The 25,667-nt window shown below is 39.5% G+C and overlaps 2 protein-coding genes across 3 annotated transcripts in view; both read right to left on the bottom strand.

The window, feature by feature from the left end:
- LOC126428095 (zinc finger protein 729-like) overlaps positions 1-8,270 on the bottom strand; it is a 41,257-nt gene extending 32,987 nt beyond the window's left edge. Inside the window, exons 1-2 of one of the 2 annotated variants that reach the window (XM_050089988.1) lie at positions 6,472-8,270; positions 3,079-5,553 (exon numbers count right to left, since the gene is read on the bottom strand). In XM_050089988.1, the coding sequence (XP_049945945.1) occupies positions 3,776-5,553; positions 6,472-8,104 (3,411 nt within the window). In that variant the 5' untranslated portion in view covers positions 8,105-8,270 and the 3' untranslated portion in view covers positions 3,079-3,775. Of the gene's footprint in view, positions 1-3,078 lie in introns of those variants that run through there. The other variant, XM_050089987.1, reaches the window with a different exon arrangement.
- Positions 8,139-25,667, bottom strand: part of LOC126427942 (zinc finger and SCAN domain-containing protein 2-like) — a gene marked incomplete in the record, with an annotated part of 94,971 nt that continues 77,442 nt past the window's right edge. Inside the window, 3 exon segments of the mRNA XM_050089833.1 lie at positions 8,139-8,173; positions 8,296-9,047; positions 24,770-24,822. Coding sequence (XP_049945790.1) covers positions 8,139-8,173; positions 8,296-9,047; positions 24,770-24,822 — 840 coding nt within the window.

Below are 25,667 nucleotides of genomic sequence, written 5' to 3'. Positions count from 1 at the left end.
ATGGAAAAATGTAACACGGGTCTATGCTATAACAAAAAACAATCACAAAATCACAGTTAAAAAACAGCTCATAAAACACGAATGGAACATACATGGAAAAATGTAACAGTGGTCTATGCTGTAACAAAATAACAACAATCACAAATTTAGAACTAAGTGAATTAAACATATGAGGTCGGTCTCAAAGGCACGAAATGCTATCCATTAATGTTCAACAAATATCTTCATATAAAACCTCATTCTGTCATTAATATCTTTATCATGATCACAGATCAAGCGAGGGTTTACAGGTGCAGAAATTCATATTTGTGGGAAACACTATTTACTGAATCACTGTCTCTATTGGTTCGTCTGTTAGAGCACAATCAGAGAACTTGCAGTTTGTAATGAAATTGATCAATGTTACATTCTCATTATCTACTGAAGAACATGATATAATGGAATATTTCTTGTGTGTGCTGTTCTGCAGTCTCAACAAATTGTGTAAAACGCATACTGTTGATAACAGTATGCAATTCTTACAATACACTAGATTAGCATACAAAACAACCCAATAAAACTTCACATAGAATATATACAACCATATTTATAACTTACATTAAATTTGAATCATTTTAACATTAGAATCAATGCCAAATGCACATGCAAATTGTGTTTTGCACTTAAGTTAAACTGCTTCAAAATTGGCATGCATAGTTTGTATTTATATATGTAACTGGTTAAATTTATACTTATTATTGTTATTGTTATTTTTATCATTATCATCATTGAAATCTTTGAGAATAGTACATCAGAATTGTGCTGTAAGTGAAATTCTTTTCTGTTAAATTGTTACCAATGAAATTAGTGAAATAGCTTTGTATTGCACTATCTTTGGTAAACAGTACTGGCAGGAAACGTCGTATCATGTGGAGCATGTTCGTAGAGTAGTGTATTCTGGACCTTTTATCACTTGGATGTGATTAGCAGAAAAGATTATTTGCAAACAAGCAGTCTGTGATATTCCATTTAGGGAAGTAATTTTTGAGAACATTTCTCTTTGAGAACAATGGTCTGGTAAAAAATGCTTTAAAAATGAACACAATCTTGACCACCAAAACATTTGTTTTGATAGTAACTGGTTTCAGTCAGTTTTTCACCATCATCAGACCCTCATACTATGATCAAAGTTGGTGATGGTCAATGGAACAAGTCTTGTAACTGTAACAGCTGATGTTTGCAGAGTTAAAACACCCGCCCCACCTATCATCACAATAAATGTGTTTGTGATCGAGACTGAGTGTGTCCATTTTTAAATCTACTGAAGTGCACAGATGTATACAAAACTGTGCAAGCGATTCTGCAATCTGAAACATAATTCTATCAGATGTAACTGTGCCAGCTACCAGAACAAGTATTCAAGATAAGGAAAATGTAAATGTCGTGTGACTAGGGCCTCCCGTTGGGTAGACCATTCGCCGAGTGCAAGTCTTTCGATTTGATGCCACTTCGGCAACTTGCGCGTTGTTGGGGATGAAATGATGATGATTAGGAGAACACAACACCCAGTCCCTGAATCGAGAAAATCTTGAACCCAGCTGGGAATCAAACCCGGGCCCTTAGAACTGACATTCTGTCTTGCTGACCACTCAGCTACCGGAGTCGGACTTCAAGACAAGTGAAAGGATATTTCAATAATTTGAACTTAAATTAATGAAAATTCTAACCTTTATCTATTAAGTCTTCTCAAGTTAACAGAAAAATAAACTCAAAATGGATCACACTTGGACTTAGAGAGATGTAGCTGAGCATTATTAACTCAATAACAAAATTGTTTGAAAATTACCAAACTATCAGTTTAATATGTCACAGCTGCAAAATACTAACACAAATTCTTTATGGATGAATGAAAGAACAGGTAGAAGCCAACCTCAGGGAAGATCAGTTTGTATTCTGTAGAAATGTTGGAACAAGTGAAGCGGTACTGACCATATGACTTAATTTAGAAGATAGATTAAGGAAAGAGAAACCTACATTTCTAGTGTTTGTAGAAGGCGTTTGACAATGCTGACTGGAATACTCTCTTTCAAATTCTGAAGGTGGCAGTGGTAAAATACAGGGAATGAAAGGCTATTCACAATTTGTACAGAAACCAGATGGCAGTTATAAGAGTTGAAGGGCATGATAGAGAAGCAGTGGTCAGAAAGGGAGTGAGACATGATTGTAGCCTATCCCCAGTGTTATTGAATCTGTATATTGAGCAAGCAGTAAAGGAAACAAAAGAAAAATTTGGGGTAGAGATTAAAATCAATGGAGAAGGAATAAAATCTTTGAAGTCTACTGATGACATTGTAATTCTGTCAGAGGCAGCAAAGGACCTGGAAGAGCAGTTGAATGGAATGGACAGACTTGAAAGGAGAATGTAAGATGAACATCAACAAAAGCAAAACGAGGATAATGGAATGTAGTCAAATTAAATCAGGTGATGCTGACGGAATTAGATTAGGAAATGAGACACTTAAAGTAGTAAAGGAGTTTTGCTATTTGGGGAGCAAAATAACTGATGATGGTCGAAGTAGAGAGGATATAAAATATAGACTGGCAATGGCAAGGAAAGCGTTTCTGAGGAAGAGAAATTTGTTAGCATTGAGTACAGATTTAAATGTGAGGAAATCTTTTCAGCAAGTATTTGTATGGAGTATAGCCATGTATGGAAGTGAAACATGGACAATAAACAGTGGCTTTCGAAATGTGGTGCTACAGAAGAATGCTGAAGATTAGATGGGTAGATCACATAACTAATGACGAGGTACTGAATAGAATTGGGGAGAAGAGGAATTTGTGGGACAATTTGACTAGAAGAAGGGATTGGTTGGTAGGACATGTTCTGAGGCATCAAGGGATCATCAATTTAGTATTGGAGGGCAGTGTGGAGGGTAAAAATTGTAGAGGGAGACCAAGAGATGAACACACTAAACAGATTCAGAAGGATGTAGGTTGCAGTAGGTACATCTGGATGAAGAAGCTCGCACAAGACAGGGTAGCATGGAGAGCTGCATCAAACCAGTCTCTGGACTGAGGACGACGACCACAACAACAACAACAACAACACCAACAACAACAAAATAAAAGGTAGTACAACTGAATAAATAAAAAAATCTACTCACCAAATGGCAAGGAGGGAACACACATAAAAATTAATGAAATGTGCAAGATTTCAGAGCCAGTGCCTCCATTTTCTGGCATTACGCGACGAAAGAGTGATGAAGGAAGATGACTGGTGAGGTTTAGGAAATGGGAAGAGTTATGGAATAGTCAACCAGAACCATGGATCAGGGGAGATTTGCTGAATGGCACATTGTTTTCCTTCTCATACCATCTGCTAAGTCTCCCTTGACCCAGGGTTATGCGTGATTTTTTGGTAACTTCCCCATTTGCTAAACCTCTCCAGTCATTTCTTCATCCCTCTTCCTTCCTCTTCAACGACTCTGTCAGAAAAAGGAGCCACTGTCTGACAGCTTTCACATTTCCTTAACTTTCATATGTGATATGTATTTCCTCCAGCTGCTGCTTGTCGAGTTGATTTTTATACATACACTTATAATATAGTTTCAAAAACTGATTATTGTCACTAATATAAAATAAAGGATAGGCTAAATTTCCATTATAAAACACTTATTACTCAATCTTTTGAATACATTAGGCTTTGCACTAGGCATTTGCAAATGGAACTGTACATTCTGCAACATTTTTTGTTAAAAAAAATGGTGTTCCTCATAAACCAGACTTTGTACAATCAATCATGAGTACCCATATGCCTATTAAAATTGTATACGCGAGGAAACTGTTTCGAGCAAATAGGACATATAAATGGATTTAACTTTTTACATGCACGCAAGTGTATTCGCAAACGGTATTCGTAATTAAAGGTTTTTGAACAATGTGGACATGAAAATGATTGCACATCCTTATGTCTCAATATATGAGCTCCAAGTTGTTGCTTACGGGAAAATGCTTTTGAACAAATATCACAAACAAATTCTTTTATCCTATTATGTATCACCATATGCCTCCTCAAATTGTTTGCATCAGTAAAAGGCCTTGAACACACAGCACATATATGTTGCTTCTCCTTCATGTGACAAAGCATGTGTAATTGTAAACTCTGCTTCAATGTGAAACTTTTTTCACATACAGCACAGGTGTAGTCTTTCTCTTTCCTATGAACAAGCAGATGTCTTACGAAGTTGCTGCGGTTATTAAAATGCTTCAAGCATTTGGGACAAGCAAACTCTTGCTCTGATTGTGTAATGAATGAAGATTTCTGCAATAATCGAGCCAAATAGATAATCTTACTCTCTTTGTCATTTTTCTCATTGAGATGTGAACTGTTGTTCTCTGTGCAGATATTCTGGTTTTCTTCATTATTACTTTCTTGTTCTACTCCACTGGAGGTCACTGGCAATTCATATGATGTCACACTGTCTCCAGTATTAATTTTACCCTTTTTGTCATTGTGCTCTTTATGCTGCCATTGAAAACTGTCTTTCTGTGTGCACTCATTCTTGTTTACTTCATTAGTACTTTCTGGTTCTTCCCCATTTGCAGTCACTGGTATTTCAGACGACATCATACTGTCTCCAATATTAACCGCAGTCTCTTTCCGCTTATTCCTTTTCTGTTTCGGGTGAGAACTGTCTTTCTTTGGGCAAAGATTCTTGTTTTCTTCAGTACTACTTTCCGGTTCTCCTCTGCATGAAGTGACTGGTATTTCATGCAATGCCATTCTGTCTCCTATATTAACCTCAGTTTCTTTGTGTTTATGCTTTCTCCGTTTTGGATGTGAGCTGTCTTTTGTTGTGCACAGATTCTTGCTTCCTTTATTACTACTTTCTGGTTCTTTTCCAGTGGAAGTTACTGACATTACATGTGATGCCGTACTGTCTACAGTATTAACCTCAGTGTCTTTGTGTTTATTCTTTTTCCTTTTCAGGTGTGAACTGTCTTTCTTTGTACACAGACTTTTGTTTTTTTCATTACTACTCTCTGACTCTCTCCCATCTGCAGTTACTGGAATTTCATGTGATACCATGCTGTCTCCAATATTAACTCCGGTCTCTTTGTGTTTATGCTTTTTCCATTTCAGATGTGAACTGTCTCTCATCGTGCACACATTCTTACTTTCTTCATTACCATTTTCTATTTTATCTCCATTAGAAGTCACTGGTACTTCATACGACACTATACTGTCTATAATATTAACCTCAGTGTCTCTGTGTTTATTCTTTTTCCACTCTGGGTGCGAACTGTCTTTCTTTGTGCACAGATTATTGTTTTCTTCATTACTGTTCTCTGGTCCTCCTCCATCTGCAGTCAGTGGAATTTTATGTGATGACATTCTGTCTCCAATATTAGCCTCAGTCTCTTTGTGTTTATGCTTTTTCCATTCTGGATGTGAACTATCTTTCTTTGAGCACAGATTCTTTCTTTCTTCATTGCTACTTTCTGCTTCTTCTCTGTTTTTACTCATGGGTATTTCATACGAGACCATACTGTTGCCAGTATTAATCTTACCTTCTTTGCATTTATTCTTTTTCTGTTTCAATTGTGAACTATGTTTCTTAGTGTGCACATTCTTGTTTTCTTCATTACTACTTTCTGGTTCTTCTCCACTTGCAGTCACTGGTATTTGACGTGATGCCATACTGCCTCCAATATTAACCTCAGTCTCTTTGGGTTTATGCTTTTTTAGTTTTGCATGTGAACTGTGTTTCTCTATGCACACATTCTTGTTTTCTTCATTACTTCCTTTTTCTTCTTCTCCTTTTGCACTCACTGGTATTTCATACAAGACCATATTGTTTCCAGTATTAACCTTATTCTCTTTGTGTTTATTCTTTTTCCTTTTCAGGTGTGAACTGTCTTTCTTTGTACACAGACTTTTGTTTTTTTCATTACTACTCTCTGACTCTCTCCCATCTGCAGTTACTGGAATTTCATGTGATACCATACTGTCTCCAATATTAACTCCGGTCTCTTTGTGTTTATGCTTTTTCCATTTCAGATGTGAACTGTCTCTCTTCGTGCACACATTCTTACTTTCTTCATTACCATTTTCTATTTTATCTCCATTAGAAGTCACTGGTACTTCATACGACACTATACTGTCTATAGTATTAACCTCAGTGTCTCTGTGTTTATTCTTTTTCCACTCTGGGTGCGAACTGTCTTTCTTTGTGCACAAATTATTGTTTTCTTCATTACTGTTCTCTGGTCCTCCTCCATCTGCAGTCAGTGGAATTTTATGTGATGACATTCTGTCTCCAATATTAGCCTCAGTCTCTTTGTGTTTATGCTTTTTCCATTCTGGATGTGAACTATCTTTCTTTGAGCACAGATTCTTTCTTTCTTCACTGCTACTTTCTGCTTCTTCTCTGTTTGCACTCATTGGTATTTCATACGAGACCATACTGTTGCCAATATTAATCTTACCTTCTTTGTATTTATTCTTTTTCTGTTTCAATTGTGAACTGTGTTTCTTAGTGTGCACATTCTTGTTTTCTTCATTACTACTTTCTGGTTCTTCTCCACTTGCAGTCACTGGTATTTGACGTGATGCCATACTGCCTCCAATATTAACCTCAGTCTCTTTGGGTTTATGCTTTTTTAGTTTTGCATGTGAACTGTGTTTCTCTATGCACACATTCTTGTTTTCTTCATTACTTCCTTTTTCTTCTTCTCCATTTGCACTCACTGGTATTTCATAGAAGACCATATTGTTTCCAGTATTAACCTTATTCTCTTTGTGTTTATTCTTTTTCTGTTTCAGTTTTGAACTATCTTTCTTTGTGCACAGATTTTTATTTTCTTCATTACTACTTTCTGGTGCTTCTCCATCCACAGTTGCTAGTATTTTATAAGAGATTCTGCTGTGTCCAGTAATAACTTCAGTATCTTTGTGTTTCTTCTTTTTCCGTTTCTGGTGTAAACTGTCTTTCTTTGTGCGCATATTCTTGTTTTCATCATTACTACTCTCTGGTTCTTCTCCATCTACAATCACTAGTACTTTATGTGATTCCATACTGTCTCCAATACTAGCACCAGTCTCTCCGTGTTTTTGCTTCTTCTGTTTTAGATGTAAATTGCCTCTCTTTGCGCACAGATTCTTACTTTCTTCATTATTATTGCCTGTTTGTTCTTCATTAGAGGTTACTGGTATTTCATATGACAAGATACTGTTTCCAGTATTAACCTTAGTCTCTTTGTATTTCTTCTTTTCCTGTTTCGGATGTGAGCTGTCTTTCTTTGTGCACAGATTCTGGTTTTCATCATTACTACTCTCTGGTTCTTCTCCATTTGCAGTCACTGGTATTTCATGTGCTGCCATTCTGTCTCCAATATTAACCTCAGTCTCTTTGTGTTTATGCCTTTTCCGTTTCAAATGTGACTTGCCTTTCTTTTTCTCATTTTCTTTATTATTACCTTCGGGGTCTTCTCCACTAGAAGTCACTGGCATTTCACAGGACACCACACTGTCTCCAGTATTAACCTCAGTCTCTCTGTGCTTATGCTTTTTCCATTTTGAATGTGACTTGTCTTTCTTTCTCTCATTTTCTTTATTATTACTTTCTGGATCTTCTCCATTAGAAGTCACTGTCATTTCACATGATGCTATACTCTCTCCAGTATTACTCTTATCCTCTTTGTGTTTATGCTTTTTTCGTTTCAGGTGTGAACCGCCTTTCTTTGCGCACAAACTCTTGTTTCCTTCTTTACTACTTTCTGGTTCTTCTCTATTTGCAGTCACTGGTGTTTCGTATGAGACCACACTGTCTTCAGTGTTAACCTCAATTTCTTTGTGTTTATGCTTTTTCCGTTTCATATGTGAAATGCCTTTGTTTGTGCACCGAGTCTTACTTTCTTCATTACTACTTCCTGGTTCTTCTCCATCTGCAGTCACTGGTATTTCATGTGCTGCCATACTGTCCCCAGTATTAACCTCAGTTTCTCTGTGTTTATGCTTTTTGCATTTTGAATGTGACTTGCCTTTCTTTTTCTCATTTTCTTTATTATTACTTTCTGGATCTTCTCCACTAGAAGTCACTGGTATTTCAAATGATACCATACTGTCCCTATTATTACCGCTAGCCTCTTTGTGTTTATGCTTTTTTCGTTTCGGGTGTGAACTGTCCTCCTTTGCACACAAATTCTTGTTTTCTTCTTTACTATTTTGTGGTTCTTCTCTATTTGCGGTCACTGGTATTTCATATGACACCACATTGTCTTCAGAGTTAACCTCAGTCTCTTTGTGTTTACGCTTTTTCCGTTTTGTATGTGAACTACTTTTCTTTGTACACCGATTCTTGCTTTCTTCATTACTACTTCCTGGTTCTTCTCCATATGCAGCCACTGGTATTTCATATGACACCACATTGTCTCCAGTATTAACCTCAGTGTCTTTGCGTTTATGCTTTTTCTGTTTTGGATGTGAACTATCGTCCTTTGTGCACAGATTTTTACTTTCTTTATTACTACTTCCTGATTCTTCTCCATTTGCAGTCACTGTTATTTCATGCGCCGTCTCACTGTCTCCAGTATTAACCTTACCCTCTTTGGGTTTATTCTTGTTCTGTCTTGGATGTGAACTGTCTTTCTTTGCACAAAGAAATTTGTTTTCTTCATTACTACTTTCTGGTTTGTCTTTATTTGCAGTCACTGGTATTTCGTGTGGTGCCATACTGTCTCCAATATTAACCTCAGTCTCTTTGTGCTTATATTTTTTCCCTTTCGGGTGCAAATTGTCTTTCCGTGAGTGCAGGATATTGTTTTCATTGTTACTACTTTCCAGTTCTTCTCTATTTCCTGTCACTGTTTCATGTGATGCCATAGTGCTTGCTATAATAACCTTACTGTCTTTGTATTTATGCTTTATATTCTTGTTTTCTTCTTCCTTCAAACTGTACAAGTGATCAGCATTTTCTGATTCTTCACCTTTTGTATTTGTAGTCTCTGGTATTTCATTTAACCATCTGTTGCTTCTAGAATAAAATTCAGACTCCATACTGTGCCTGGAAAATAACAAAATATACTGCTTTCAGTCATAAAATAATACAAATGAATTATTTTGTTATGGTTTCTTATATTCAGTTGGATAACAAATACAATTTGTAATTATACAGTGACCAGTTTCAACAGTAAGCTGCCATCATAATCAAATCTATAAACAGGATCAAATGTTAAGCATCAGAGTACAGATCCAAATGTCTGTAGTTTGATCCCCTGTGAGTCCATCGATTTATATCTGTCTCCTATCACTTCTTTTGCCTTGGACCACATTTGTTAGTCTCAAAAATGCTGCATGGCACTGTAGGCCTACCTCTAACTCTCTGGATAAGTCTGAGCACACGCAAAAGGAAGGTGTACGCATACCATCTCCCCAGGCAATGCCTAACAAAGCACTTAGCTGCTCAAACCAATCTTCAAATTTAACACTGCTTTTTTAAACCAGGAATAACCAAACTAAGCAAGCCTAACAAATGAACTATAATTAGCTAGATAAAATTATTGAAGGTATCCCTCTCATTGGTACTGTATAAAAAAGATAATGCTGATTCTTAGGAATGAAATGTACACGACAAACTTAAACTTTAGCCTCTAGCAATTGAACCAAAATATCATTATGCATTCAGTGAATGTTTGCTTACAGTACAGTTACGTAAAATAATATAAACTGTGAACTACAAACATATATGAGCAATTGCTTTTGATAAAATTAAATCAAAGAAAGGATTAACAAACCATGTCACCAATCACTGGTAGTGCGATTTTTGCAGGAAACAGCTTAACATAACACTAAAATGTCTATTTAGAATAAGCAGGCAAAATGAAAACATGTCACCAATTTAATATAAATATATATTCACCCAGTGGAAAGTAGTAACTTCAGGTGGATGAACACTACTGTTTTACAGCAGTTCGTTTAATAAAGTCTATGTTTATTATATACAGTCCCATAGATTACACCAGTTTTGTAAAATAGGTTGTGCTGAAATCTTGATTTCTTACTGTTTGTCTCTTCTACAAAAAAATTTACAAGTCACGTTAACCTATTACCAACAATCCTCATTGCTAGCAATGACTTATGACATATTTCATCAAACTGTCTTTTGATTCACTATATAGGAAGCTATGGTTGATTTCTATTAGTTTTTCTCTTTTTATATGTTATGTAAAATTTTGTAAAAAGAAACAACGCAATGAATGAGTTTCTGGTTTTATTGTTAGAAGACATAATTTGTAATGCAGCGTTCTTTCCCATCTATGTACATAGTATATTTTTTTGTTATCGTAAGTTTATCACAACATATGCACCTCAGGTTGTATGAAGCTCTTGGAATGCTACTTTTGATATTTTTATTTTACAATGTAGTTGTTAAGTTGTTGGCCTTGCTAACTTTTTTACCCTTGTTTGTAGATCTGAAGAAGACAGCAGAATATAGTCAAACTAATCACTGCATGACAATAAACTGTGATAGTTGTATGAACAACTAAACAAACAGAATAGTTGTATCAATATCTGAAATTTTTATCTTGAACTTGGTTGATGTTCAGCAACTGTAAGCTTTAATGAAGGATGAAAATAGCGAACCAGCTGCAGAAATTTTATTGCATTGGCCTTGGTTTCTATACTGTCTTATCTTCATGAGAATGAGTAATAATTGCTATAAATTAATTTAAACAACATAGAAAAATAACAGCTGTCTCAAAAACCACAAGTACCATAAGAAGTATTAAAAACAGAACAGGTATTACTTACATAAGTTCACATTGTATGGGGAGATGATAAAACCATTTGAGCTAAAGTGCTTAAGTCAACATTAAAACCACAAGCATAGCAAGCCACTATGACTGACAAAAGGCTGAAAGTTTTGTCATCTGATTACACCGTTACATAAAAACAGTGCAGTATGTGCCACCTATGGGGCACAAATAGTGTGTAGCAGTACAAATTAATGAAACAGTTACATTATAAACGAGAATAGTTATAACAAGAGGCCAAGCTTAAGAACAGGAGTATAGAAATAGATAATAAATGAAATATACAGGACATGCTGCAAAAATAAAACAGGCAGTTCACAATCTAGCTTAGATAGCACTGAAGTGCTCAAAATGAACAGAATTAACAGAATAGGAATAATAGACATGGAATACAATAAAAACAATTAAAAGAGGAGAAAAATAATGATTGAGAACTGTGCATAAAGATCTTCGGCCAAAGAAAGACAATATGTCAAAAAGCTGGGAGTAGCATTAAGAATGAGGCCAATTGACAGACATAAGCTTAAAAATTTCCAGTTCTTGAAGAATATCTTTATGGGCAATAATAAATTCATCAACTCCCTTTCGTTTGTGGCCTGTAATAAGCAAATTATCAGCAAAGGACGAATTACAAACATTAGTACTTTCTATTCCTAATAAATGCTCTTTATCTCTTTTTGGCCAAAAGTTTACTTATTTGACAGTCTTTTTATTGTGCCTATCTGCAACTCAACATCTCCGCTATATGGTGAGTGGAAATCTATCCTTTTCATAATACTGCCTTTATATCAGACAGCTCTTCTGGCCTGTAATAAACTGTACAAGTGTCACAGGTTATTTTATAGACCTCTGAATTACACAAATTATGCCATTAATCAATGATTTCAAATTGTGAATTAAGTTTTTCTGTAAACTGTTACCAGTGGAAAAAGTGACTTTGCATCCATATCTTTTTTCTAGCAGATGGCAAATTCTATAGGAAATGGTCCCTTGTTACAGTGCTGAGCAAAATTTTTTGCTTTTACATTGTCATTATTGGCAGTGTTGCCTAAAGTTGTCAAAAGTTATCATGCTGTTATTTTTTGGTTAGAAAATATTCTTTACTATGGAATGTTGATATTATCAACTGTTATAGTGTTTATTAAATTCATTTCAACTTCTAGTTGTTCTGGAGATAAAGATATTGAAAAAACCTGATGAATAGCTGAGGGAAGAAAGACTTTTTTTTTTAGGAGATTGGGGACGTGTTGAGATGGAGGGTAAAATTTGGTCTGTGCTATTTTCTTTTTGAAAAATGTCGAAAAAGATATTTTCATTAATTATAGCTAGAGTAAGATCTAAGCAATTAAAGGTTCTATCAAACAGGGACAGGGAGCAGCTAGCGCTCACAGGCACCCGCTGCGGTCTGTGTGTCGCAATGTTCTGCACACACACAGGAGGCGGGCACCCGTGCCTGACTGCGCTCAGTCCAAGGAAATGGATGGCAGGTTGTTATTTCATACAGAGACTGAGGTGGGCAAGTGTTGTCATGATGGTGGGAGAAGCACAAGGACTGACTCACTTGGTGCATGCAAATGTACACTCCTGGAAATGGAAAAAAGAACACATTGACACCGGTGTGTCAGACCAGCCATACTTGCTCCGGACACTGCGAGAGGGCTGTACAAGCAATGATCACACGCACGGCACAGCGGACACACCAGGAACCGCGGTGTTGGCCGTCGAATGGCGCTAGCTGCGCAGCATTTGTGCACCGCCGCCGTCAGTGTCAGCCAGTTTGCCGTGGCATACGGAGCTCCATCGCAGTCTTTAACACTGGTAGCATGCCGCGACAGCGTGGACGTGAACCGTATGTGCAGTTGACGGACTTTGAGCGAGGGCGTATAGTGGGCATGCGGGAGGCCGGGTGGACGTACCGCCGAATTGCTCAACACGTGGGGCGTGAGGTCTCCACAGTACATCGATGTTGTCGCCAGTGGTCGGCGGAAGGTGCACGTGTCCGTCGACCTGGGACCGGACCGCAGCGACGCACGGATGCACGCCAAGACCGTAGGATCCTACGCAGTGCCGTAGGGGACCGCATCGCCACTTCCCAGCAAATTAGGGACACTGTTGCTCCTGGGGTATCGGCGAGGACCATTCGCAACCGTCTCCATGAAGCTGGGCTACGGTCCCGCACACCGTTAGGCCGTCTTCCGCTCACGCCCCAACATCGTGCAGCCCGCCTCCAGTGGTGTCGCGACAGGCGTGAATGGAGGGACGAATGGAGACGTGTCGTCTTCAGCGATGAGAGTCGCTTCTGCCTTGGTGCCAATGATGGTCGTATGCGTGTTTGGCGCCGTGCAGGTGAGCGCCACAATCAGGACTGCATACGACCGAGGCACACAGGGCCAACACCCGGCATCATGGTGTGGGGAGCGATCTCCTACACTGGCCGTACACCACTGGTGATCGTCGAGGGGACACTGAATAGTGCACGGTACATCCAAACCGTCATCGAACCCATCGTTCTACCATTCCTAGACCGGCAAGGGAACTTGCTGTTCCAACAGGACAATGCACGTCCGCATGTATCCCGTGCCTCCCAACGTGCTCTAGAAGGTGTAAGTCAACTACCCTGGCCAGCAAGATCTCCGGATCTGTCCCCCATTGAGCATGTTTGGGACTGGATGAAGCGTCGTCTCACGCGGTCTGCACGTCCAGCACGAACGCTGGTCCAACTGAGGCGCCAGGTGGAAATGGCATGGCAAGCCGTTCCACAGGACTACATCCAGCATCTCTACGATCGTCTCCATGGGAGAATAGCAGCCTGCATTGCTGCGAAAGGTGGATATACACTGTACTAGTGCCGACATTGTGCATGCTCTGTTGCCTGTGTCTATGTGCCTGTGGTTCTGTCAGTGTGATCATGTGATGTATCTGACCCCAGGAATGTGTCAATAAAGTTTCCCCTTCCTGGGACAATGAATTCACGGTGTTCTTATTTCAATTTCCAGGAGTGTATTTTTGAATGATACACAACACGTGACATAAAAGACTGAAACTCGGAAGCAAACACTAACAGCATCATAACTTTAGGCAATACTGCTAATAATGACAGTAAGAAAGCAAAAAATTTTATTCATTACCATACTTATGGACCATTTCCAACAGAGTTCGTCATATGCCGATATATACAAATGGATATTATATGGGTACAAAAGTCGACTTTTCCACTAATAACAGCTTACGGAACCATCTAATTCACAATTTGTAATCATCGAATACTCTTCTGTATAATTCATGGGTTTGTAAAATAATATGAGACGCGTGCCCTGTTTATTAGGTAGGACAGACTGGAAGTTAACTGTTTTCTTAACTTGTGCGGCTCTATGTTGTTTGCACCCCATAGTTGGTGCAAAATGCACTGTTTTTGCATAGCTGAATAATCAGTTGACAAACCTTTCAGCCTTGCTATACTTGCGGGTTTAATGTTGACTTCACTAGATAACTTTTACTTATTCAACTTGAGCATTTCAGCTCAAACGGTTTCATTATCTCTCCATACACTGTGAAAGTATGTATATACTTCTGGTGCTACTTAAGGCTTCGAGATGGCTGTTATTTTATTACACTGATTAAAAAATTTTTATTCGTAAATATAGCTCTTCTGGTGAACACGGCCCTCATACCCTTAGTCGGTATCAAAATCACGGTAAGTGCAATAAAATTTGTGCAATTGGTCGACTGCTTTTATCCTGAACTGAAATGATTACATTCTATTTTGCCAAACTATGTTAACAAACACACACAAAACTAATTGCATAACATTTTTGGTAGATATATAGTAGTTGTACCACAACTGTGGTGCAGAAATGGTGGAAGAGCATTCTACATAATGCAGAACAGCAGGCCTAATCAAGACATGAAGGGGCACTGTCAGCAGTGTTACAAAATTCATCATAGTGTCATGAAAAAAGGCAAAAACCACGTACATAAACGAAAGTAATCAATTTTTGAAAATATAATGTCATTGGATAGACAAAAAATCTACTCACCAAGCAGTGGCAGGAGAACACACATACAAAGGTATTCAAATTTGCAAGCTTTTGGAGCCAATGGGTCCTTGTTTTGGCAGAAGGGTTCAAGGGGAAGGAAGAGGGTTGAAGAAAAAGGACTAGAGAGGTTTAGGAAATGGGGAGAGTTTGGTAAAGGCACCCAGAATCCCAAGTCAAGGGAGACTTACTGAACAGGATGAGAAGGGAAGACTACTTGTTGGGGACAGCTCCAGATGAGACTCGAAAACCTGAGAACTTAAAGGTTGAAGACAGGGTAACACTCAAGATAGAGATTACTGCCAAAACATCAACCGTGAGTTAGCAAGAGTGTGAAGCTAAGTGCACTGTATGTGACAGGGAGAGGGTGGGGAGGTGACAGGTCAGAAAACAAAATATATAGAAAACTAAAAGGAAGAGAAAAATGGAGTAGTTACTGTGAAGAAATGCTGAGAGTAAAGAAATTAATGTAAATTAAGGCCAGGTAGGTGATGAGAACCTAGGACATGTTGTAACGCCACTTCTTACCTGCGGTGTTCTGAGAAACTGGCATCTGCAGGAAAAATTCAGGTGCCAGGTGTGGTGAAACAGGCACTAAGGTCATGACTGTTATATTGTAGAACATTCCCTGCAACAGGATATTGTGTGTTGCCAGTATAGTTCCCCTGCCTAAGCCCATTCATTGTTACTAATAACGTGGTGGTAGTCATGTTGAACCAAACGAAAGCACTGGCAGGTCGATAGACACCCTCAACCAGTCCTTTTTCTTTACCCCTCTTTCTTCCCCTTCAACCCTTCTGGCTGAAGGAGGAGCCATTGGCTCCGAAACCTTGCAGATTTAAATATCTTTATATGTGTGATCTCCTGCTGCTCCTTGGTGAGTATATTTTTTATCTATGCATTTACAAAAAACATGCATTACACACAAAAATACAGTAGAACAAGAATGGGTAGCTTTGAGGGATGAAATAGTGAAGGCAGCAGAGGATCAAGTAGGTAAAAAGACGAGGGCTAGTAGAAATCCATGGGTAACAGAAGAGATACAGAAATTAATTGATGAAAGGAGAAAATACAAAAATGCAGAAAATGAAGTAGGCAAAAGGAATACAAACGTCTCAAAAATGAGATCGACATGAAGTGCAAAATGGCTAAGCAGGGATGGCTAGAGGACAAATGTAAGGATGTTGAGGCTTATCTCACTAGGGGTAAGATAGATACTGCCCACAGGAAAATTAAAGAGACCTTTGGAGAAAAGAGAACCACTTGCACGAATATCAAGAGCTCAGATGGAAACCCAGTTCTAAGCAAAGAAGGGAGAGCAGGAAGGTGGAAGGAGTATATAGAGGGTCTATGCAGGGGCGATGTTCTTGATGACAATATTACGGAAATGGAAGAGGATGTAGATGAAGATGAAATGGGAGATATGATACTGCGTGAAGAGTTTGACAGAGCACTGAAAGACCTGAGTCGAAACAAGGCCCCGGGAGCAGACAACATTCCATTAGAACTACTGACAGCCTTGGGAGAGCCAGTCCTGACAAAACTCTACCATCTGTTGAGCAAGATGTATGAGACAGGCGAAATTTCCTCAGACTTCAAGAGGAATATAATAATTCCAATCTCAAAGAAAGCAGGTGTTGACAGATGTGAAAATTACCGAACTATCAGTTTAATAAGTCACAGCTGCAAAATACTAACGCGAATTCTTTACAGACAAATGGAAAAACTGGTAGAAGCCGACCTCGGGGAAGATCAGTTTGGATTCCACAGAAATGTTGGAACACGTGAAGCAATACTGTCCCTACGACTTATCTAAGAAGAAAGATTAAGGAAAGGCAAACCTATGTTTCTAGCATTTGTAGACTTAGAGAAAGCTTTTGACAATGTTGACTGGAATACTCTCTTTCAAATTCTGAAGGTGGCAGGGGTAAAATACAGGGAGCGAAAGGCTATTTACAATTTGTACAGAAAGCAGATGGCTGTTATAAGAGTTGTGGGACATGTAAGGGAAGCAGTGGTTGGGAAGGGAGTGAGACAGGGTTGTAGCCTCTCCCCGATGCTATTCAATCTGTATATTGAGCAAACAGTAAAGGAAACAAAAGAAAAGTTCGGAGTAGGTATTAAAATCCATGGAGAAGAAATAAAAACTTTGAGGTGTGCCAATGACATTGTAATTCTGTCAGAGACAGCAAAGGACTTGGAAGAGCAGTTGAACGGAATGGACAGTGTCCTGAAAGGAGGGTATAAGATGAACATCAACAAAAGCAAAATGAGGATAATGGAATGTAGTTGAATTAAGTTGGGTGACGCTGAGGGCATTAGATTAGGAAATGAGACACTTAAAGTAGTAAAGGAGTTTTGCTATTTGGGGAGCAAAATAACTGATGACGGTCGAAGTAGAGAGAATATAAAATGTAGACTGGCAATGACAAGGAAAGCGTTTCTGAAGAAGAGAAATTTGTTAACATCGAGTATTGATTTAAGTGACAGGAAGTCGTTTCTGAAAGTATTTGTATGGTGTGTAGCCATGCATGGAAGTGAAACATGGACGATAAATAGTTTAGACAAGAAGAGAATAGAAGCTTTCGAAATGTGGTGCTACAGAAGAATGCTGAAGATTAGATGGGTAGATCACATAACTAATGAGGAGGTATTGAATAGGATTGGGGAGAAGAAAAGTTTGTGGCACAACTTGACTAGAAGAAGGGATCGGTTGGGGACATGTTCTTAGGCATCAAGGGACCACCAGTTTAGTACTGGAGGGCAGCGTGGAGGGTAAAAATCGTATAGGGAGACCAAGAGATGAATACACTAAGCAGATTCAGAAGGATGTAGGCTGCAGTAGGTACTGGGAGATGAAGACGCTTGCACAGGATAAAGTAGCATGGAGAGCTACATCAAACCAGTCTCAGGACTGAAGACCACAACAACAACAACAACAACACACAAAAAATTCAATAGCCTTTGAAGAAAGCAATATGGAGCATTATTAGACATTAAAAAATTAAACCTGTTAACACAAATGGTATTCTGCTTCCTGATAACAGCACTGAGACAGATAAATGTTAAATTCAAGTCATTGGCCACTAAATTAAATTTATTCTATCACAATAACTAAAATCATAGAAACATATACACCAGATTTATTTTGATAGGAACCGCATACTCTACCACCAGGCATCAGTTCTTCCAAATCGCCTATTAAAGTGGTGACAAAAACCAACAGGTCACTAAAAAGCAGTAACCCTTCTGGCTATGATGTATTCTAGCCAAAATTCTAAAATCTTGTGTGTACTTGATAATCAGCTGATAGTCAAAATGTATGTGGTGGAAGTAAGCAAGTGACCTTTAATTATAGGACCATCTCCACCCTTCCTGTGTTCTCAAAAAACATTTGAGAGCCTAACTTACAACAAAATATTGAACCACCTTTGTGACAACAACCTGTTAACAGTAGCCCATTTTGGCTTCTATGCAGGTTCTTCTATTTAGAAAGCAATATAGAATCACACAAACTAAGCTCAGGCAAAACTAAACAACAAACTTCACTCCGTTGCCAAGGCCTTTAATTGTGGAGATCATAAAATTATAGAAGGAAAATTAAATTGGTGTGGCATTAACGGCATTCCCGTTGCAAGAGTGGAAACATATCTTAACAATGGAAAAAAGGTCACAAAACATATTACACAACAAGGCGACAACTGAAATTGGACAGCAGCAAAAATGACCACGACGATAAAATCAGAAACATTTGAGTTCACGCTGAGCTTAACAAGGAACTATTCTTCCCATGTGTTATTTGTGAATGTAACATTTAAATGGGTATTAATAGTGGTATCAAAAACATCCTCCATCACAAACTATAAGATGGTTTGCCGAATACAGATGTACATGTGAATATGAGAAGTTATGGTAACAGGCTAACAGGAGAATGAAGACAACATTGATTTTTCACTACTCTATGATTTACTTCAACCTTACTCAGACTTGGATTGTATCTTATCTTTCACTTCTAAGTTAAAGTTTTCAAACCTTGTTGAGTACCAACAACACACTTTCTTGTATTCCTCTCCAGCAAGTCTTCCACACCCAAGAACCATGTGGGAATTTTCCTACATCCTTATATACTATCAGTCTCTTTCTTATCTTCTGCCAGAAGGAGACCCAGATTTCAAAATCTAGCATTCATTCTATTTTTAAATGACAATTGTATTTTTCTCAACACATACACAAATACCTCCAGTTTTTTTGCATGTCAAACATTTATTAGGTCCCTTGGACATACATACAACATTTCACACAGTTTTGGATTCAGTGTACCCAGCCTTGCTAGGCAATACAAACAAACACATCAACAGCATATGGAAGTATTATAAACTATACTACTGTATAAAAAACAAAGATGCTGTGACTTACCAAACGAGAAAGTGCTGGTAGATAGACACAATAAAAAAAACACACACACAAACACACACACACACACACACACACACACAAACACACACACACACACACACACACAAATTTCAAGCTTCAGGAAAGAGGGAAGGGGAGAGCAAGACAAAAGGATGTGGGTTTTAAGAGAAGCAGAAAGACTTACCTTGGACTCCTTACCCTCTCCCTTAAAACCCACATCCTTTTGTCTTTCCCTGCCCTTCCCTCTTTCCTGATGAAGCAACCTTGGGTTGCGAAAGCTTGAAATTTGTGTGTGTGTTTGTGTGTTTTTTATTGTGTCTATCTACCAGCACTTTCTCGTTTGGTAAGTCACAGCATCTTTGTTTTTTATAGAAACAACAAAAGGCACATGAAAAACATATATACCAGATTTATTTTGATAGGAACCGCATACTCTACCACCAGGCATCAGTTCTTCCAAATCGCCTATTAAAGTGGTGACAAGAAACCAACAGGTCACTAAAAAGCAGTAACCCTTCTGGCTATGATGTATTCTAGCCAAAATTCTAAAATCTTGTGTGTACTTGATAATCAGCTGATAGTAATAAAAAAAAAAAAAAAAAAAAAAAAATATATATATATATATATATATATATATATATATATATATATATATATATATAAAACTTACCATACGAAAGCGCTGGCAGGTCAATAGAAACACAAAAAGACACATACATACACACAAAATTCAAGCTTTTGCAACAAACTGTTGCCTCATCAGGAAAGAGGGAAGGGGAGAGCAAGACAAAAGGATATGTGTGGATGTGTGTGTGTGTGTGTGTGTGTGTGTGTGTGTGTGTGTGTGTGTGCGCGCGAGTGTATACCCGTCCTTTTTCCCCCTAAGGTAAGTCTTTCCGCTCCCGGGATTGGAATGACTCCTTACCCTCTCCCTTAAAACCCACTTCCTTTCGTCTTTCCCTCTCCTTCCCTCTTTCCTGATGGGGCAACAGTTTGTTGCGAAAGCTTGAATTTTGTGTGTATGTATGTGTCTGTTTGTGTTTCTATCGACCTGCCAGCGCTTTCGTATGGTAAGTCACATCATCTTTGTTTTTATATATATTTTTCCCGCGTGGAATGTTTCCCTCTCATAATTTTGCGTTCTTCTTTTAGTATTTTTTCTAAATCACATTTTGTGTGGAGTGTGAGCGTTTCACTAGCATATAGTGCTGCTGGCTTAATTACTGCGCAGTATATATATATACACGATCAGAGGCAGAGCCACGTGTGAAAGCACCCACGTGATTTACCAACTGACCTGCCTACACTGTGATGCATTCTATGTGGGAATGACCAGCAACAAACTGTCCATTCGCATGAATGGACACAGGCAGACAGTGTTTGTTGGTAATGAGGATCACCCTGTGGCTAAACATGCCTTGGTGCACAGCCAGCACATCTTGGCACAGTGTTACACCGTCCGGGTTATCTGGATACTTCCCACCAACACCAACCTATCCGAACTCCGGAGATGGGAACTTGCACTTCAGTATATCCTCTCTTCTCGTCATCCGCCAGGCCTCAATCTCCGCTAATTTCAAGTTGCCGCCACTCATACCTCACCTGTCTTTCAACAACTTCTTTGCCTCTACACTTCTGCCTCGACTGACATCTCTGCCCAAACTCTTTGTCTTTAAATATGTCTGCTTGTGTCTGTATGTGTGGATGGATATGTGCGTGTGTACGAGTGTATACCTGTCCTTTTTTCCCCCTAAGGTAAGTCTTTCCGCTCCCGGGATTGGAATGACTCCTTACCCTCTCCCTTAAAACCCACTTCCTTTCGTCTTCCCCTCTCCTTCCCTCTTTCCTGATGAGGCAACAGTTTGTTGCGAAAGCTTGTATTTTGTGTGTATGTTTGTGTTTGTTTGTGTGTCTTTCGACCTGCCAGCGCTTTTGTTCGGTAAGTCACCTCATTTTGTTTTTATATATAATTTTTCCCACGTGGAATGTTTCCTTCCATTATATTGATATCATTAATTTGAATCCAACAATTACGTTTGTTATTGTCACTGTTACATTTCGAAATCTTTTCTGTCGTCTTATTTTCCTCCTTCTGTTTTTGCCAGTAGTTTCACTTTGTATTCACCTTCTCCTTTTTACCGTAATCTGCTATACTATTTTATCCCGCCTATATATATACTCAATAATACGTAACCCACTTCCAAACCATAACCAAAAAAATATTTTTTTTGCCGCTTTCAGCACTACCGCCGCTATAATATCCACCGTTTCTAGTTCACAAACAGCTCCTTTCACCTTTTAAACAACCATTTCGGCCAGCTCTAACAACTTTCGCTTTATTTCCATTTCCGTTTTTCCCACATCACTGATCATTTTTAGCCGCTTCCCACAGGTTTTAACGCCATTATTTCTTCGTCAGAGAATTGTTAGCCTCATTTTCATAATCTGCCACCACAATACCACTCCTTTTAATATACTACACGCAGTTTTTTCGAAATTTTCCCGAATTTCTCCGTCCTTTAACGTGCTTTGGCGGCAACACAACCACCTAACCTTTATGCACATCGTTGTCTACCAACCCAAGTCCTACATAGCCCAGCTGTAACCAACACCTTTTCGCCTTTTTTCATTCCAGGTCTCCAGTTTCTTTCCGGTTCACCTTTATCTCTCCCCATATATTTTTATTTTCATTTTCATTTCACCTCATGTTACTTTCCACCTTCTAATACCATGTCACCCTCACAACACCCCCACAATGACCCCATTAAGTTTTATTTACATTCCCTCCGCAAACATGCCTTCGCCCTAGCCAGATTACGCTCGCATATTTTATTTTCTCAGGCTTGTCTGACATTTGGCATTACCCCCAAAGGCCTCACACTCAAAGTTCCCATCTCTGGCTGCAACCTTTCCTTCCATCAGTCCCTATACCAGTTCCAAACTGAACAATCCATTGCCCTCACCCACCTAATCCTTCACCTACACACCAACTCAGCCAATGAACACACCCGTCAACTCCTATCCTTAATAAAAGTCCTTAATCTTTCCTCTCCCACATCCACACCGGCTGTTCAGAGCATCCTCCTACAGGCCAACCGTAAATTAGAACAGCATGCCACCCTCCACCTCAAAAAACTATCCAATCTCCTGGTTTCCCACCTCCGGAAAGGCAACTCACTCACCCTTCACAACCTTTCCAGCAAACCTCAACCTCCTCTCATTGCACACAAACCCAGTCACTCCCATCTACTCAATCTCCCACTTCCAGCTCCACTCCCTCCAAAACCTCAAAATTCCGATCAACACAATCTGGAACCACAACACCCTAATTCAGTAGTTAACCTTTCCTCCAAACCTCTCTCCCAATCCGAAACCTCTGTCCTATCCAAAGGCCTCACCTTCAGCCCCACTCCCAGATTCAACCAAACAGCCCTCGTCAAAGATTTACTGTCCTACACTCGTACTCTCTGCTGGAAGTATCACTTTGCCACGAAGAAAAATGATCCTAATCCTACTCCTAATGATCCGACTCCTCAAGACACCATCCAAATTGAACCCTGCCTGGAACAGTTCCGACCTCCGTCACAGCGGGACCCACCTCCTCTTCCTCAAAATCACCCTCTCCAAACCTTCCAGGAATTTCTGACTTCCAGCCTTGCATTTCAATCCTTCTTAAAAAACCTTAATTCTACACCCAACATCACCACTGCTGAAGCCCAGGCTATCCGTGATCTGAAGGCTGACCGATCCATCGTCATTCTTCCGGCGGACAAGGGTTCCACGACCGTGGTACTTGATCGTCGGGAGTATGTGGCTGAGGGACTGCGTCAGCTTTCAGACAACACCACATACAAAGTTTGCCAAGGTAACCCCATTCCCGATGTCCAGGCGGAGCTTCAAGGAATCCTCAGAACCTTAGGCCCCCTGCAAAACCTTTCACCTGACTCCATCAACCTCCTGACCCCACCGACACCCCGCACCCCTACCTTCTACCTTCTTCCTAAAATCCACAAACCCAATCATCCCGGCCGCCCCATTGTAGCTGGTTACCAAGCCCCCACAGAACGTATCTCTGCCTACGTAGATCAACACCTTCAACCCATTACATGCAGTCTCCCATCCTTCATCAAGGACACCAACCACTTCCTTGAACGCCTGGAATCCTTACCCAATCTGTTACCCCCGGAAACCATCCTTGTAACCATTGATGCCACGTCCTTATACACAAATATTCCGCACGTCCAGGGCCTCGCTGCGATGGAGCATTTCCTTTCACGCCGATCACCTGCCACCCTACCTAAAACCTCTTTCCTCATCACCTTAGCCAGCTTCATCCTGACCCACAACTTCTTCACTTTTGAGGGCCAGACATACCAACAATTAAAGGGAACAGCCATGGGCACCAGGATGGCCCCCTCGTACGCCAACCTATTCATGGGTCGCTTAGAGGAAGCCTTCTTGGTTACCCAAGTCTGCCAACCCAAAGTTTGGTACAGATTTATTGATGACATCTTCATGATCTGGACTCACAGTGAAGAAGAACTCTTGAATTTCCTCTCCAACCTCAACTCCTTTGGTTCCATCAGTTTCACCTGGTCCTACTCCAAATCCCATGCCACTTTCCTTGACGTTGACCTCCACCTGTCCAATGGCCAACTTCACACGTCCGTCCACATCAAACCCACCAACAAGCAACAGTACCTCCATTATGACAGCTGCCACCCATTCCACATCAAACGGTCCCTTCCCTACAGCCTAGGTCTTCGTGGCAAACGAATCTGCTCCAGTCCGGAATCCCTGAATCATTACACCAACAACCTGAAAACAGCTTTCGCATCCCGCAACTACCCTCCCGACCTGGTACAGAAGCAAATAACCAGAGCCACTTCCTCGTCCCCTCAAACCCAGAATCCCCCACAGAAGAACCACAAAAGTGCCCCACTTGTGACAGGATACTTTCCGGGACTGGACCAGACTCTGAATGTGGCTCTCCAGCAGGGATACGACTTCCTCAAATCCTGCCCTGAAATGAGATCCATCCTTCATGAAATCCTCCCCACTCCGCCAAGAGTGTCTTTCCGCCGTCCACCTAACCTTCGTAACCTGTTAGTTCATCCCTATGAAATCCCCAAACCACCTTCCCTACCCTCTGGCTCCTATCCTTGTAACCGACAACAGTTTGTTGCAAAAGCTTGAATTTTGTGTGTATGTTTGTGTGTCTGTCGACCTGCCAGCACTTTCATTTGGTAAGTCACATCATCTTTGTTTTTAGATATATTTTTCCTACGTGGAATGTTTCCCTCTATTCACGTGGAATGTTTCCCTCTATTATATTCGAAATATATTATTGTCTATTTTGAATGCAAAATGTAACCATATTGCACAGTTTCATTTTTTGCAACTGTTTTTTTTATCTCTAGTCAAAACACACACACACACACACACACACACACACACACACACACACACACACACACAAGTAGAGAGATAGAAAACACAAATTAAGGTAAGAAGTCACTTACGTTATAGCAGCCTTCAATGCCAAATGGTCCTTGTGATGATGCTTCCTGCGACTCTGAAAATACAGAAGTCAGTTAAAATTCAGTTACCTTAAACTTAGCAAGCAATGACAAAGCAGATAATACAAAAGGGTGCCTCCATATTTGCAAAATTATGAACCAAATTTTGAATGTTAAAACATGGAGAACTAAAATTTCAAAACAAGAAAAACAGAAAAAAATTAAGGGCACATAGATGGAGGTACATGATTGTTAATTCTTTTTCAGTTAACACAGACAGGTGGAGAGGAATAAAAATATGAGTATGTTGCACTGTATAACATAATAGTAAGTTTCAGCATAGGCAAAAACCACATGTCCAAATTAAGTTATACAGATGCCTGACATATCGCCATCCCTTCTCCTAGGTCCGTGGTTTCCAACTTTTCGGTGACTAATCACCCCGTGAGTACAATGATGTATTAACTAGTAAACCCTCCCGCCCCCCTCCCCACATCATCATTTGTGCCATTACAATGGAAAATAATTTTGGTTGAGCACTTTTATTTTTAAAATGACAAAAAATAAATGACATTTAGTTTTGTAGATATTTTGTTAAACTATGAACTAACGAGTGAATTAGACAACTAGTGCTGTATATTTCTAATGACCTCCTCTTACAGAATGATGAAGCCGTTCTCTGGGTATAACAAGTATGAATGCTACCACAACTACCTGCCAGAAAAGACTGCATGTCTACATTGTGATTAAAGATAGACAGTTTGTACGAAACTCCACTCCCTGGTGACACTTGCTCCACCCACACCTTCACCCCCATTTATAATCAACCAAATTAAAATGTCTGTACTACACTTAGTTTGTAAATCACTTGATTACATCTACATCTACATCTACATCTATA

Source organism: Schistocerca serialis, chromosome 12, assembly GCF_023864345.2.
Source record: "Schistocerca serialis cubense isolate TAMUIC-IGC-003099 chromosome 12, iqSchSeri2.2, whole genome shotgun sequence".
Lineage (NCBI taxonomy): Eukaryota > Metazoa > Arthropoda > Insecta > Orthoptera > Acrididae > Schistocerca > Schistocerca serialis.
This window is presented reverse-complemented; position numbering and strand designations above follow the sequence as displayed.